This window comes from Conger conger, chromosome 15, assembly GCF_963514075.1.
Source record: "Conger conger chromosome 15, fConCon1.1, whole genome shotgun sequence".
NCBI lineage: Eukaryota > Metazoa > Chordata > Actinopteri > Anguilliformes > Congridae > Conger > Conger conger.
The window spans coordinates 16,893,873-16,911,380 of record NC_083774.1 but is presented as its reverse complement, the minus strand read 5'-3'; the positions used below and the strand labels follow the sequence as shown (position 1 = coordinate 16,911,380).

The 17,508-nt window shown below is 44.3% G+C and overlaps 1 protein-coding gene across 2 annotated transcripts in view; it reads right to left on the bottom strand.

Annotated features, from left to right (window-relative positions):
* Window positions 1-351: 351 nt before the first annotated feature.
* cgnl1 (cingulin-like 1) overlaps window positions 352-17,508 on the bottom strand; it is a 35,976-nt gene continuing 18,819 nt past the window's right edge. For both annotated transcript variants that reach the window (XM_061222282.1, XM_061222283.1), the window contains exons 9-19: window positions 15,567-15,773; window positions 15,129-15,233; window positions 14,810-14,962; window positions 14,512-14,682; window positions 11,256-11,417; window positions 10,425-10,514; window positions 7,767-7,850; window positions 7,127-7,251; window positions 4,483-4,591; window positions 3,183-3,346; window positions 352-2,182 (exon numbers count right to left, since the gene is read on the bottom strand). In XM_061222282.1, coding sequence (XP_061078266.1) covers window positions 2,050-2,182; window positions 3,183-3,346; window positions 4,483-4,591; window positions 7,127-7,251; window positions 7,767-7,850; window positions 10,425-10,514; window positions 11,256-11,417; window positions 14,512-14,682; window positions 14,810-14,962; window positions 15,129-15,233; window positions 15,567-15,773 — 1,503 coding nt within the window. In that variant the 3' untranslated portion in view covers window positions 352-2,049. The remainder of the gene's footprint in view (window positions 2,183-3,182; window positions 3,347-4,482; window positions 4,592-7,126; window positions 7,252-7,766; window positions 7,851-10,424; window positions 10,515-11,255; window positions 11,418-14,511; window positions 14,683-14,809; window positions 14,963-15,128; window positions 15,234-15,566; window positions 15,774-17,508) is intronic.

Sequence of the window (17,508 nt, the reverse complement as noted above, 5' to 3'; positions counted from 1 at the left end):
TACGCACACAAACTCAGGAAGGGCATTGGGGATGTACGCAGGAGAACACCACCAGGCATCAAAGTACTGCTAAAAAAATATATAAATAAATACCCAGATATTGATACAGCTGCTCTGGCCAGACATTATGAGGCCTTGAGAATACAACTTCAAAATGTCGGCATCAGTTGCATGTGGGTTAGATTGCAAGCAGTATTGCAATGAGGAGGGTGGATACTTCATGCAAAAATGCCTGCAAACTGTAGCGGCAGACATTTAGTCAAATTCATGTTTTTGATTGTAGAAGAATATTTTGAAAACGTCTCCAAAATATACTGTGGTGTCCGTTAAAAAAGACAAATGGTACATGAATTTAGCGAATAACTTTATTATACATTGACATGGTTTAAGCCTTTGCACAGTTGCAATATAGTACAGAGGTAGTGGCAAGTTTTTTTTGTTTGTTTTGTTTTCTAAAAAGTCTCCTCCCCTAAATGACTCAAGGAGTCAGAACTAAAAGCTTGTTCTGCCCTAAATGGCAGTGGTGGCATTTGGCTCTTCATAAGTGGAACCACAAACAGTGCAAATCATCACAGTGTTGAAATAGGTCAGTGATTGTCAATATAGCACTTCTATAGAAACTCCCTCATTACAAAACTTGCACAAGAGTCACCCCAATACACATACAATGTTTGCACGTATGCACACAAATGCATACACACACAAACACACATACATGCACATGCACACACACAGAGACACACACAAGACAGTATTCTTTATGGAAACAGGTGGACTTGACCAAATGTTAATACTGTGTTTCTTGTCACCAAACTCACCTTAGAAGAAAACTGAAAGTTTCACCACTTATATACTTTTTATACCATTTTATACTTTGAAAGGTAAGGTTGGTATAAGGGCTAATTAAATTTCAAAGGAATGTTTGGAACATAATATTGAGGAGCTCTGACTTAGCTGTGAAGTTAATTACACTGTTTACTCATTGTGAACAAGTCATGTTTCTGTAGCACAAAAAAAGCTGGTCATAGAAAGTTCAAGGACTCTTCAGTCAAAGGAAAAACACTGAAGAAAATTAAAACACTTTCCAACTGAGTGATATAAAGTTGTCATTCAATATAAATATATACTTTTTTTGTTTAATAAATGAGGGTCAGTCACATAAATCATAAATCATAAATCATCGTCCAGTTTGTGTTAGACCTGATTTATAAACCTGAATACAACTGCTATATAAAAAACATTATTAAAAGTAATCAGCAAGCTTACATGCTTTTCAATTGCGTTCTATGTAGACTCTAATATCGTGTATCAATTTGGCTCTGCTGACTGAAACTTAGCCTAGTTTTTATTATTTGTATTTTTTTATAAATATAGTTTCTAAAAAGTTTTGACATAAAGGAAATTGATTACTTTTTTTCCACTATTTGCAGGTTAGCCATTTCAGTAGAATTTATTTTTTTTGTCGTTTTTTTTTTTTTTTGTCGAAAGTTGTTGAAAGTTGCAAAAATGACTTCATTTTTATAAATACATTTCAATGAATTAAAATGACTTGTGTAATATGATTAATCCCTCATGTCAATTTCCCTTAAAAACATGCACCTTCATTTTCGAGTTCCTTCATGTGTTCAACAGCAAATAAATATTCTGAATCAACAAAGCCTCCGTTTGTTTTCCAGTTCATAGAGCAACGCATGGATACAAATAAAAAGTGGCTGTGATTATTGTTATGTACAACATTTAAAAAAAGCCATTTATTGAACTTAACCTAGGAAGTTATACTTAACGTGAAGCTTAATAATAATAATAATAATAATAAAATAATAGTTTATTATGCTGAAATGGAAATTAAATTCAAGCCTCTCAGCACACAGTAAGCAGGCATTAGACCCTGTTTAGTGTCATAATGTGCAGAGGTCACACCCATGCCTGCACAGGACCTGATGGACTTCGTAGGTGAGGCCATCGTTCCAGTTGGTCCCTTCTCCCCATCATCTGGACCGGGCCTGAACCGGAGTCCAGCTACATGCAGTGTCCGTCACCACAACGTGTTCATGCAATGGGGTCCTGGCTGGACCTTCTGTACCCAGAAGTAGAACTGTAGTATATCTCCCCATCGGTGCTGATGTCATCATCATCGTCATCATCCAGACTATTCAGGAGTGGGACAGGAGCGTTCTTGCGCCTAAGGGGAGGGGGGGGGGGGGGGGGGGGGGTATATTTTCAGTTTGTCAGAGGCACTACGATACCATACAGGACTAGCCATACACATATACTTCATGAACTGCCCTAAAAGCACAATTAACTGTTTATCACCTGACATTACAATTATTCTGTAAAAAAGATTCTTTATCCAAAGCACTGTATAATTGATGCTTCTCATTCACCCATTCTTACACACACTCGCACACCAACGGCGATGGGAAAGGCACCAACCAGCTCCTCAGGAGCATTTGGAGGTTAGGTGTCTTGCTCAGGGACACTTAGACACACCCAGGGCGGGATCGAACCGGCCACCCTCCAGCTGCCAGACGACTGCTCTTACTGCCTGAGCCAATGTCGCCCCCATGTGTCCCTCCAGGTGTCAGCACAGGTCCAGCCTCATGCATCACCTGTTGTGCAGCCATTAGCCCTATACTGCTGTACCTGAGCCATCTCAATTAGCCACTTAGCAATTAGCATGACTAATTACACACAATTCGCACGGCACCACTCATGGATGTGGGCACACATTTATCTGTTTCTGGGCAGCACATGGTTGGGCCTATGGGCACACTTAGTCACCCCAAACTGGGGAAAAAAAAATATATGTTTTGGGGGGAAAAAGTAGTCCATGAAACCCACATCTTGCATGTTCAAACACACAGGTATAGATTTGGATTTCACATAAGGTGAAGCCAGAAAGCCACTTTAATACATTCTGACCCAAAGAGGATCCAGGCAGACACCTATAGGATTTCCATCCATCCATCCATTATCTTAACCCGTTTATCCTGAACAGGGTCGCAGGGGGGCTGGAGCCTATCCCAGCATACATTGGGCGAAAGGCAGGAATACACCCTGGACAGGTCGCCAGTCCATCGCAAAATTCTGTGGCACAGGAATGGTTGTGACCCTCGATAATTACATAAGGTGTTTACACCAGCCGCTGGCTCTGCATGCAGGATATCTCTCAGTAAACTCACCTCATCTCACTGCGCAGGGCCTTGAGCTGCCCCTGGAGCTGATCGTTCACCTCCAGCTGCTCGTCCAGGTCCCTCTGGAGCTTCTTCTTCCCGTGCTCCAGCCGGTCGATCTCCTCCTCCGCCTCGTCCATCTGCCGCTTCAAGGCCTTCAGGCGCAGGTTCAGCTGGAAGGAGTTTCACAAACGCTGGGGTTAAAACCGGCTACTCCAGCACACACCACTGTGTCAGAAGCGCTGGGGTTAAACACAGCAGCTAGAGAACACACCACTGTGTCAGAAGTGCTGGGGTTAAAACCGGCTACTCCAGCACACACCACTGTGTCAGAAGTGCTGGGGTTAAACACAGCAGCTAGAGAACACACCACTGTGTCAGAAGCGCTGGGGTTAAACACAGCAGCTAGAGAACACACCACTGTGTCAGAAGCGCTGGGGTTAAACACAGCAGCTAGAGAACACACCACTGTGTCAGAAGTGCTGGGGTTAAACACAGCAGCTCTAGCACACACCACTGTGTCAGAAGTGCTGGGGTTAAACACAGCAGCTAGAGAACACACCACTGTGTCAGAAGCGCTGGGGTTAAGCACAGCAGCTAGAGAACACACCACTGTGTCAGAAGTGCTGGGGTTAAACACAGCAGCTCTAGCACACACCACTGTGTCAGAAGTGCTGGGGTTAAACACAGCAGCTAGAGAACACACCACTGTGTCAGAAGCGCTGGGGTTAAGCACAGCAGCTAGAGAACACACCACTGTGCTCTCTCCTTCTGTACACGTATGGCGGTAAAGGCCTGTGTGTGTTTTTCCCCACTCAAGATCCTAATCCACACCGTGAATGTTTAGCTTTGGTGAACTGATCAGGTGAGCACTTGCTGTGTGCACAGTGTGAACAGCGGCTAAGTGGGAGTCCCAGAAGGACACGCATCATGCTTTCGGCTCCATGCAAATGACCTCAGCGTCAGGCGCAGACAGTGAGGAAGTGTGTGTTTGGTTGTGTGTGTGTGTGTGTGTGTGTGTGTGTGAATGTACTGTATGTGTGAATGAGTGTGTGAGTGTGTATGTGAGTCTGTGTGTGTGTGTGTGTGTGTGTGCGTGTGTGAGTGTCTGACTGTACTGTATGCATGTGTGTGAGTGAGTGTATGTACTGTATGTGTGTGTGAGTGTGTGAGTGTGTGAGTGTACTGTATGTATGTGTGTGAGTGAGTGTATGTTTGTGTGTGTGAGTGTGTGAATGTACGGTATGTGTGTGTGTGTGTGTGTACGCGTGCGTCTGTATATGTGCGTTTGTCTGTGATTACCCCATACCTGGTCCTTCTGGTCCTGCAGTGAGTGGTGCTCATCGTCCACCTGCATCATCACCTCCTTCACCTTCCTCTCCAGCTTGCGGTTCATCAGCTGCAGGTTGGCACGTTCCCTGGAAAGGAGACCGGGCCCTAGGTGAGCCTGCCATTTCCCCCGGGACAGAGTCTGTGCGGCCTGGCACTCCAACCTGGCACACTTACTGCACAATAACCCCACAGGGCTGCACGTTACCTGATACACCCAGCCCAGGTTTCTGCCAGAGGGACCTCATCAACAGGTCAGCTCCCAAGCACAGTGGGATTAGTGAGAGTCAGAAATGCATTGGTCTACGTGCAGTACATGGTAAATTTTTATCTCTTAGGCGAGTGGGAGATATTACAGTAACTCAATCTCACAGCCACCCGACAGACCTCCACAGCCAGGGCAGGAGAGCCAGAATGCCAGCTTCATGAGTCAGCATGGCTCAGGTACAAGGATGCACTGAAATCTTCTTATTTTAATTCAGTTATATAATTTCGTTATTTAGCGGATGCTTCTGTCCAAAACAACTTACAGTTGATTAGACTAAGAAGGGGACAATCCCCCCAGGAGCAATGTGGGGTTAAAGGCCTTGCCGACAGCTGTGCAGATGTGGCCACACCGGGGCTTGAACCACCAACCTTCCGGGTCCCAGTCATGCACCTCAGCCACTAGACTACTATGCTGCACCCTGCCATGTACAGTTGTGTTCAAAATAATAGCAGTCCAACATGACTTACCTGATCAATCACTGTTTTTGGTAGAAAATATATTACTACATGGCAAATAATTTACCAGTAGGTGTAGTAGAGTCATAGAAAACCAACAGACCCAACATTCATGATACACATGCTCCTGAGTCTGTGTAATTGAATAATTAATTGAAAGAGGCGTGTTCAAAATAATAGAAGTGTGGAGTTCAATTAGTGAGGTCATTCATTCTGTGAAAAAACAGGTGTGAATCAGGTGGCCCTTATTTAAGGATGAAGCCAGCACATGTTTGCATGCATTTCTCTCTGAAAACCTGAGAAAAATGGGTCGTTCCAGACATTGTTCAAAAGAACAGCGTACTTTGATTAAAACGTTGATTGGAGTGCAGAAAATAATAGGCTGCTCGGCTAAATGATCTCCAATGCTTTAAAATGGAAAGCAAAACCAGAGAGACGTGGAAGAAAACGAAAGAGTACCAATTGGAATGGATCGAAGAATAGCCAGAATGGTAAAGACTCAGCCAATGACCAGCTCCAGGGTGATCAAAGACAGTCTGAAGTTACCGGTGAGTACTGTGACAATTAGAAGACGCCTGTGTGAAGCTAATCTATGAAGCACCCGCAAAGTCCCACTGTTAAAAAAAAAGACACATGCTGAAGAGGATACAATTTGCCAAAGAACAAATCAACTGGCCTAAAGAGAAATGGAGAAACATTTTGTGAACTGATGAAAGTAAGATTGTTCTTTTTGGGTCCAAGGGAAGCAGGCAGTTTGTCAGACGACCACCAAACACTGAATTCAAGCCACAGTACACTCTGAAGACAGTAAAGCATGGTGGTGCAAGCATCATGATATGGGGATGTTTCTCTTACTATGGTGTCGGGCCTATTTATCGCATACAAGGGATCATGGATCAGTTTGCCTATATCAAAATACTTGAAGAGGTCATGTTGCCTTATGCCGAAGAGGAAATGCCCTTGAAATGGGTGTTTCAACAAGACAACGACCCCAAACACCAGTAAGCGAGCAGCATCTTGGTTCCAGACCAACAAAATTAAAATTATGGAGTGGCCAGCCCAATCCCCGGACCTTAATCTGATTGAAAACTTGTGGGGTGACATCAAAAATGCTGTTTCTGAGGCCAAGAAACCAAGAAATGCAGAGGAATTGTGGAATGTTGTCAAATCATCCTGGGCTGAAATACCTGTTCATAGGTGCTAGAAGTTGGTCGATTCCATGCAACACAGATGTGAAGCAGTTCTCAGAAACCGTGGTTATACAACTAAATATTAGTTTAGTGATTCACAGGAATGCTAAATCCTGAAGATTTTTCAGTTTATACAGTAAATATTTGAGTTTGTAAAGAAAAATGCAGACTGCTATTTTTTTTGAACAGCCCAATATTCATTTTTCTTCATTTTCTGTAAAGTAATTTAAAAATTTACACATTTTTGATTTAGGATATAATGTGCAGTGTTCCCAATGCATCGAAATAAAAACTATTATAAGGATTTTGAGCTTTACTCACGTTTTTAAACACACTGCTATTATTTTGAACACATTATTTATTTTTATTTTCCCCCAAAATAATACTAACTTTGGTAAACAGGAATAATGTTCTTAACATGGCTCGACATGTTCCTTACATTATTGCTCTAAGAAGAAAAAGTGACTTCAGCAGACAAGGAATTTGGAAAGTAGTTCTCACAGGTGCACGGTTTTTGAATTTGAGGATTGTTTTGCTGACACTGGATTTACATCAGGAAATACTTGTAGCTATGATGAAATATGTCATTACAAAAGTGAGACCCATGTCTTTTGCTTCAAAATATATAATTAAATAATACAAAAAGTATCAAAGATAAGCAGTTTTTCACTGCAAGTATTTTTGCAGGTATGCACAGGTGAAACGCGGTACCTCTCCTCTCCCTCCAGCCTCTCCTCTAGCTCCTGAACCCTGCTCTCCAGCTGGGACACCAGGCCCTCCTTGTTGGACTTTTGGGAAACCTCCAGGTGGGACACTCTGCTTTTCAGGTCTTTATTCTGGAGGATAGAAGAAGAGTCATTTCCAAAAGATGTAATCTGCAAGCTGCAGGCCTTTATTTGAATTTGTGACAGGTGTTTACATTCCTTAAACTGATTCTAGGTCAGTCGATCAGTTTCAGGTGGAAATTTCATACCACCTCCTACCTTTGAAGTGTAGGGTAGTGTTTTGTATGTACACTGCACTTCACATAAAAACAAATTATCTTTGTTAATGGGAGAAAGAGGTGCCCCACAGCCAGCTTGTTCTTTGGTGATAGAGCAACTATACTCACTCTGCCCCAATATATACTTATATTCTGAATGATGGCTGGACTATTGTGAAAGTGTGCAGACTTCTGACAGACTGCAAGGCATCAGCCCCAGCAGGAGAGAAAGTCTGAGTGCTTCAGAAAAGACGGAGATGGAAAAAGGAGAATCAATGGGAAGTGTCCTTTATTTGGGCTTAATGGAGTTTTAATAGGACGCGCCATCTTCCCCAGGCAGTAATGAGATGAAAGGGATGGATAGTCTACCTGTCTCTCCATTGCGATCTTGTCACACTCCAGGTCCTGTCTGACAGCCCTCTCTTGCAGGAGTTCATTCCTCATTTGCTCCAACTGTCATCAGCACAGAGAGAGAGAGAGACAGAGAGAGAGGATGAAAGAGAGAAAAGGAGTGAGAGAGAAAAAGAAAGAGGATGAAAGAGAGAGAACGAGAGAGAGAGATATTACACAGACACCCAGGCACTGAAAAAGTGGGGGGAAAATGTAAATTTCAGTTTTTCTGATTTCACTCTAAAAGGTTTTGTTTTTAGAAACCGTTATTTAAATGCACCTTCATTTACAGATGCATATCCACCAATTGCCATCACATGACGTCTCTGTAAGCCCCGTTTGTGGAAGTGAAGGTTAATAAATAATATTTGGTGCTATGTTTCCAGAATAAGGACAGGGATGTGACAAATCTGGTTCATTCCCCAGGGCCCGGAGTCTTTCAGCAGTGTGAAGGTCAGACAGAAATTTCCATCTAAATGTTGCATTAGAACTTTCTCTCCGTGTAACAAGATTTGCAGTAAGAATAGCCTGTTCCCCGCCAAGGAAACAATGTACTGAGCTGCATTCTGCTCAGCAAAAACCTTCACAGACAGCAAAATCCATCGACCTTGGTTTGAAAAAGAAGCAAGCCGAGGCCTTCCCAACTTTGCGATTCCAAATACCGTCCGCAAACGCAGGAGAAGCTTTTCGCTTTCCCTTCGCCAAGAAACACAAATCAGATTTCCAGACCGATACGTTCCATTCTGAAAAGGACTCCAGCCAAATCTCCCTCCCCACCCCTTAACCAAACTAGACCATGAACTCAATGTGAACTGAAAGCCACCATTCTTTAATGACATTCAATAGCGCTGATCCCGTGAGGGGGGGTAGAGAAACAGGAGAGAGAGAGACAACTGATCGATATAGAACAGTTGGCTCTTTTTTTGTAACAGGAGCGCGGAATGGGTGATATTTTATGCCAATTAGAGGCTGACTGGGCCCCGCTCGTATGAATGATGGCCCACATAAGAGAGACACGCAGCCCCGCGCTCGGGGAGCTGAGTCAGCGAGCCGGAACACGCCGCTGAGACTAATCAGCTTTCGGAGATGCGGAGAGATTATTCTCATTTAGACAGGAGCGCAGCACCTGGTGCCAGGAGAGGCGCAGGTGTTCCTCCCGCCAGCCTGCTCACTGCGAGACCCCACGGCCAGGAGGCCCTCCACCCCCTCATCCTCCTCCTTCTCCTCCTCCTCCTCCCCCTGCTGTTTCCTTGGCAACGCCACCTCAGCTCCTTGCACCAATCAGGCCGATTCCTAACATTGTTTGCAGTTCTGTCTCAAAGCACTGACACTGACACCACTACTTTGGAGGATTTCATTGATCCTGTATTTAATTGGAGGGGCCTTCTCCGCCAGTGTCACACCATACAGGTGACCGCAGACTGCGTTTATATGAGCACAGATTCTGCTGTACCAGTAAGGGTTTGTACTGCATTCAATTCAAGAGGCTGAAATCCACAAGCACAACTAAAGACACTGGCATGGAGGGACGGATGGAGTGGGTCAGCTGATATCTCATTCTGCTGAAGTCGTCCACGGTCAGGTATACCTGAGGAACTCAGCTGTGCACAAACAGCCACTGTGACCCACTTTGACACAGATACGACTCTGGTACATGGCCAACCAGGCCAAAGAAAAATAAGCCAAAAAAAAAGACACAGATTGGGGGTGAGGTAAGCTTGAAACACAGAGTAAATTGGCTGTCCACATGCCAAAATGAGGACTGCACTGGACAGGGACATATCTTACACTGAAATGATTTACTCCAAAGATACAATCTATACTGCCGCCTGCATCAACAGCGCTCCCTCGTTAACAGAGGACAGACAGTGGCACGGGGCTTAGCAGCAGCTGCTGACGACTTTGGTTTCCCTTGGAAAAGTGCTTTCACCCTGGGTCTCAGGTTATAAAACGGCTCAATCAGCAGCTTTCATATCAGGCATCATCTCCGTTGTTTAGATTTTCTTCTGACCCCGAAAAAGATGGGGAAAAAACGCAATATCCAGAACTGTGTTTTAATTTTTATAGCAGAGTAACAAGCCAAGTTAATTCCAAAGCCTGTAAACTTGAGCTATTTGGCAGCTTTCATATTTTGGCTGGAATTGTGTATTATAAAGAGAGTTCTGTAAATGATGCAGAAAAAGGGCACAGTTACTCAGAGGGTCTGACTGCCAAAGCCAGGCTATTATGCAAGATCCTCTTACAATTCAATAACACGCCGCTCCCCATCAGAACTTAAATGAACTCTTATTTTTTAAACTGGCTTTATAAGAAGTAGCCCACGCATGGCGAAGGCCATGACAGCCTTTGTCTAGAAGGTCAGGTCTGGGGGAGGTTTGTCACAGGCCAAATAAGAGTTGACACCTTGGCACAAAGCATTTTAACAGGAAGCTTTTGGGAAATCAATCTGCCAAACTTGTGACCCAAACAAAATGTTCTCTTCCACCTCAGTGGACATGGATGAGGGGGTGGATTTTTTTGTGTTGGACCGAGTAATTCCAGGAGTTCACCCGGTGGATTCAAGGGGAACATGGGCAGAACTAGTAAATTACACCATGGGGTGGGGCGTGGGTCCTGGCCAGTGTAGGTGTGGCTCACCTGCTCCCGACCCCGGTCAATTCTGTCCATCAGTAGGTCCCCATTGGTCCTCTCCTCTTCCAAGTCCTGCTCCAGCTGCTTTATCCTGTCCTGGAAGAAACCAGGCCACCATTTCAGTTAATTAAACAGTCTTTGCTACAGTTACTGATGCTGGCAGAGGTCGAAAATCCATGTTCAGAAAGTAAAAGTCCTCTCAATTTTGTTTCTGATCATCTGCATTGGCTAATTAGCACAATTAGCACAAGTAGAACAAATTTGTGAAATCAGTTGCCTGAGTTTATGGCTGAAAGAAACACATGGTGGAACTTTTGCTTTCTTACACTGGGACTTTCCACCTCTGGAGTATTCTTCATCTCAGATTACACGATAACAAAATATTTCATATTCCCAGCATATACATCATGAAGCATGTATTAATACAGATGAGCAAAAAAAGGATTTAAAAAAAATGGAGGATTCACTGTCACCATGCTCCTTCATGCTGGAGAACATTCTGTTTGACCTTCCAGGCAGTCAGCGCAGCATAGCAATGTTTATAGTTCTGAGCTTCCGTGTTTTACCAGCAACAAGAACGCGACAGGCACAGGACCTGCCGTGCCCCTGACCAGCTGTTCTGTGCGATCACACTGTTCTTTCGTGTGCTCTGGGGGGGACACCAGAACAGGTACACAGGTGCGCAGACACGCAAACAAAGGGACAAACACGCACAAACAGATGCTGAAAGATACAGCCGCACCGCAGCACCCACGGAAGCACAGAGGGACAGACGCAGATGATGCGATGACAAACTGAGACGGGAGTGTTGAGACTCCTCCTTCCATATGCGGGTACCTCCATGAGCTTGATCTGTCGTGACCGGTCGTCCTTGCCGTGGGATTTGACGTCCGCCTCGGCTTCCAGGTCTCGCACCCTCTGCTCCAGACCCTTCCCCCTCTCCAACACCTCGTCTCGTTCCCTCTTGCAGTGCCGCAGGTCATCCTCCAGGTGGGAAAGCTGCAGGCACACACAGCCACCGTTTAAGACAATTCTGCCTTTTCAGTGTAGCACGATGTCTACTGCAGCATCATGTTCATTGTCATTTTATCCAGATTGGTGTTCATCTAGTGTATCCTTAGTGAATGCTCTGCAATGTCAATCACTCTCGATAAGAGCGCCTTAATTATACATTTAACAAATGTTGTGAGGACTTGTTGATGGAACAACAGTCCTCACAGGTTTCATAATGTAGTCACATTAGCCAAAAGCTCATAATTCAAACGTGTCTGAAAGTGAACTGGTATTTCGTTTCTTTCTTTTTTTTAATCTTAAAAATCTGCATACAAATGCCTTTTCCATTTAGCAGTTACATCTTTGGCCACAAGATGTTGCCTTAATCATTTACTACATTCAGTTTAGAATCTCCAAAGCCAAAGGAAAGAAAACTGTTAAAAATTTTTGAAAAACAACTTTGGAAGTCATGAAACAGTTTCCTCAGTGGCCATGGGGCATCTGGGGTTCTTTTTCTTTCAGTTTGCCAGGGCTGATCTGCAGCGGAATTAAAATGGAAGCAGGGAACTTGATCGGGCGAGTAAATGCTTTAAGAGAAAGGGGGGGGGGAGGGTAATGATGACATTTCACATTGCCAAGAACTAATGTGCAAACTAATGAGAAGATTTGGTCTCTAATCTCCCTGCCTAGCATGACCAGACCCTGGGTTGGGCAGCTGCTGGGAAGCAGGGGGCTTGTTGTGAGGCGACGCTGGGGTTATGGAGGGATAGGAAAGAGACACAGCCTCCACTGCCTCTGCAATGTGACCACACCCGCCCTTTCCTGTCCTCTCCCACACTGCGGCCCCTGAACACTTTCATATGGTGTGCATCAACTCTCACACACACACACACACACACACTCTCTCTCTCTCACATACTCTCTCTCACATACACTCTCTCACACACACTCTCTCACACACACTCTCTCACACACACTCTCTCTCACACACTCTCTCTCACACACTCTCTCTCACACACTCTCTCTCACACACTCTCTCTCACACACTCTCTCTCACACACTCTCTCACACACACACTCTCTCACACACACACTCTCTCACACACACTCTCTCACACACACTCTCTCACACACACTCTCTCACACACACACTCTCACACACACTCTCACACACACACTCTCAGACACACTCTCTCAGACACACTCTCTCACACACTCACACCGCTAACATGCATTCATTAATACTATTATTGAGCATAATCACAACACTAAAATGTATAGATTAACACATTAATACACTCAACGCTATATAGTGCTTTTCTAAATCCAACTTCGAATCAAACTGAAAATGTAGGCCAATCCTTGAAACCATTGGTTTCAAGAGCAGTGATAAATTGCCTGCAACCCGTGCAAAATATTCATTCACCAAGTGCCTTGCCAAAAGAAACAGATGTTCTAGTCATGCTTCCTGAGGAAACACAGAAAAAAGCGTATGTAAAAGAGTATGAAAAATGCAATACAAAAGACAGGAAGGCCAGGCAGAAACCACACCCAGGATGGATATTTAAGGTCGAAGCTAAACTATTAGCAGACTATGGGGGGTATCTACAGAGGCAGCCTTGTTAGGTGTTATCAGTGTGGGTTCCTGTGGTACAGTAAATGCTGCACCCCTCAAAAGACAATGTAGTAAAAATGTACAAAATGTAGTAAGATGAAAAATAATAATAATAAAAGCCTTTGTCTCTAATTTATGGGATCCAAAGATGGCTCCACCTCTTCCTCTCTGTGGTTCCCCCTAAAAAGTATGGTTTACTTCCTGAAAAGCGTGCTGCCGAATACATTCGGCAAAACCCGAAAAAAGTAAATCACCAGCATTTTTAAGAGCATTACATTTAGAGAAACGTTTGCCTGCTTAATAACTTTCTTATCCAGTGTTCTCAACTTACAGTATATACTCAATAGTACGGTGTTTTGGACACCCAAGAGTGCACTCATAACCCTCTCAACCTTTGAAGATCACTAAAACATTCCTACAGAAACGGCACATATTTTTTTCCCTCCAAAATGCGAGTGATTTACAAAGCCGTCATATAAAACATAAGCATAGCTTCAAAAGGTGAGCGCTTGTTAAATCACTGGAAGCCTTTGGTCTACAATAACCCTCATGCTTGTCATGTGACGGGGATACATAACAATGAGCCAGGGGAGTAATTCTGGGGGTGGGTGGTAGTGAAGAAACATATTACCAAAAACATTCCCGACCCCACCCATATCAGAAGAATCATATTGCCTGTTCCCATATACCACAAAAACATTCCACAGATTCCTGCATGAAGACAAGGTTAAAGAGCAGGAGCAGCACCACAGGAGAGCTGGGAGGTTACAAACTACACTGTGCACTGACTGCCTTGAAAAACCTGGGCAAAGGCATTGCATTCCAGCTGGCTGTTATGAATAAGAAAAATAATCATTTGTATATACACTCACACACTACATACACAAACACACACAAGTAGTAATGATAAATGAATGTCCTACATTACCTTTCCTTCCAAAGACAGACATAGATATGCACCTAAGTAAACTAAAAAAACATTTCATATGGTTTGCCATTTTGGGACCTATGTGAAATATTCTCCCAGATGACTGTGTATACTCTAGAAAAATATGATATGATAATTTATGAGAACTCATTAGGGAGGACAAGCAGTCCCATTTTTGTACTGATATCACTAAATCCCATTTGATGTCACAGCTGGGCAGGAAGGCGGGTCTCGAATTCAGATGGGGTTTGCATTCCCGAGGGAATATCATTCAGTCCATCACAGAAGGATACACAGAGACAGAATTTCTCTGGACCTTCACCTTTGACCTCTCACCTCTCCCAAGATGACCCGACTGACCGAGAATTCCTCCACTGAATACGCTCTTCTTCCCTTTCACCCAATAATGCTGCCAGGCTTTCCTGCCACCCCACCCTAAAATTCCCAGCAGGCATTCCACAGCCATGACTTCACGGTTCTGCTCAAGGTGGATTTACAACACACTGCCCCGGGACAAAGGAGGACCCTCTACACGGAGCTCCGGCCACCCTCGCGTACCTCTTCCTGCAGTTTCTTGGCTGTCAGCCGGGATTTTTCCAGCTCCACCCCTTTATCTCGGAGCTGCCTCTGTAGCTCGGTGAGCTCCCTGCGGTTCTTCTCCTTGTACTCATCTATCTGCAGCTGCAGCTCATGGGTGGATGACTGAGAGGCCTCCACAATGTCGCCCATCTGAAGAGAGACCGAGAGAATGCAGGCTTCAACGGGTGGGCCGCAAAGACAAAGGCAGGAAAACTCAGGCGTGCAGGTGTAAATATATATACAAACACACACAAGCACACACACACACACATCTCACCTCCTTCTGCAGCTTCTCCACAGTGCGGTCAAGAAGTCTCCGCTCCTCCTCGATCTCGTTCTTCGTTTTCTTGAACTGCTCTTTCTGACTCTTCTCCTCCCTCAGCCTCTCGTTCAGGTCCTTGTGGTCATGGTTCAGTTTGGTCAAGTTTCTCTGTGATGAGAGAGTGGGCAAGAACAATGCTTTAAAAATACCATTAAAAAGGTCTCTCTTACAGATAACACCCAATGCACTCGCAAGATGCTTGGAGATGCCCAAATATATTGGACATAATTGCATGATTGTTACACTGCCTGGTGAGACCAAAGTTAATTCTCACCTGCACATCCTCCAAGCGCGTAGTTAAAGCTCTGTTAGCACGTAACAACTCATCTTCCTGCTCCTTCACCTCTGCAAGTGCCTCCTCCAGCTCCCCCTTCTCTTTCTGTGAGGAAAAATAACAAGTATATGTGCACATCAACTTCACTGAAAAGAGACAAACATCTGATGGGCTCTGATTGTCCAGCTTTGCCGAGAGTCCATTCTCAACGTTTCCAGAAAACTCCAAATTCACTTCCAGTTTAGGTGTTACATAAAAATGATAGCAGCCAGATTAATGAGAGAAAAGGTGCAATGATTTGTTTATCCAATTGCCTGTCATTTTAAGGCAGTATTTTATATTAAAAAAAGCGTTTTGTTAAAGCGACCTTTCTTATGGTCCATTTTTGCAGCCTTTCCACACTGAAAGACATTCAGGACCCACTGAACACGGTCTCACCTCCAGCCGGCCCAGTCTCTCAGTCAGGCGGCTCTCCTGCAGCTTGGCCTCGTCGATGATGCGGTTGAGTTTGGCCACCTCGTTCTCCAGCTCCTGGACCCGCCTGCGCAGCCGCTCGCCCTCCTGGGTCAACCGCCCCGCCCGGTCCTCCGCCACACCCCGCACCATCTCAGACTCCTCTTTCTCCCGACATACCACGGCATTGCTCTGCGAGGGGAGAGCACGGATACACTCTGAATAAGCATATTAAAAACCAGTTATATCTAGTGTAACAGAATTGTATATACAATGCTTAGGGATCCTTGTCGTTGGAAGGATTTATTAATAATTTTGATTGGTGGACGTTATTTTCTCCACTTAAATCATCTCTGGTAGGCATCTGCCTATAAAATAATCTGTTGTTGCTGCTGGCATATTCTGTATGGTGACACAATGCCTGCAGTCTGGACTGAACCATGCTGTGCTGACTACAAAACTTAACTTTGCTGCCAAAAGTGTTACGTCAAGTGTTGAGCTATTAGCACAGCAGTACCACTAGACTAATAGAGCCTTTCTAATACAGAACTCAAACATACCCTTCCAAACTCAAAGAGTTAACGTCATCTCAGATGGTCTGAAGACAGACAGGCCAAAGACAAGGTGCACAATGCATACTGTGAGGTAAAATCTGTCAAAGTTGCCGCGAACAGTGTTCATTGATGTACTCCCATAGAAGCAAAGACAGAAACTAAGCTGAACGCCACACAAAAGTCAATCTGATAATATTTATTCTCTTATTCAGCAAAAAAGGAATAGAAAAGTCTAAATATAAGAATACAACAAAATACTTAATTTTTGTTTTTGCAGTGTGGATTCTTTTCCAAAATCCAGTCTCCTGGGAACAGGCAGCCTGTTGATTTCAAGAGTCTCCTATGTGCCAGACTGGCACCAGTTAGAGCATTTAAGGTTGATGATTTTTGCTTGTTTAAGGACAGTCACAAAACAAGACCAAATGTGCTAATTGGGTGGCGCCTGGTTGGTGCCGTGTCCTCTTTGGCTGCTGTGGCTCCGGCCAACAGGGACAAAGTGAACAGTGCCTGTGCAGTTTATGAATGGAGCACACGCAGCCACACACTGGCTGACCTCTCAGAACACAACGCATTCAAGAACCTTCCTGCAGGCACTGGTAATGCGCCGTCTCCCAGCCAATAACATCTCCTGACACTCAATCATCATGTGGTCCCTCATCCAATAACAAGTCACTCTAGACTTTCATTTGTTTAGTTTAGTTTTCCCCCCCCCACAGAAAGTTTGCACAAAAACAACCATAATGACAATGTAGCAAAAGGATTGCCTTCACTTCCTGAGTTTAAAATTGAAAATGACAGATAAAGACAGAAGATGGCAGAACACTATTTTACAAAAGCTAGTCTATCTGGGATAAGAATTATGCACCACCCAGTAATAGATTTCAGTGTACTATCAGACTTTTTTTAAGCACCAACACACAAAGCAATACAAATGTGGGGGGGGGAATTTGAAACAGTCATAGACTCCAATTGCAGCTGGCGCACTCCCTTGGTCTCCTTACACAAAAAAGTTAAATTGCTCCGTTAAAAATGCAGCTGAATAAACAATGTAATAGATAAGTGTTGAATTCTTCCTGTAAAAAAAAAAACTAAACTATGAAAATAAAGCAAAGTGCAGGGTGTGAGCTCTTGGGCTTGTTGAAAAATCCCCTTGTTGAAGACTTGCAGCATTTGTAGAAGCCCAGGGGTGGTTGGAGTTCACCTCCCCCAGGAGATTAAGAGGCGACCGCACCGAATGGCACGCTGGCGGCTTTGTGCACTCCCTCAGGGGCAGGCCGGCGAGGCGGTGAGTCACTCATCTCTCCCCGACATACCACTCTGACGTGATGGTCATTACTAATTACAGGGAGTTTCAATGACATCCATGACAACTT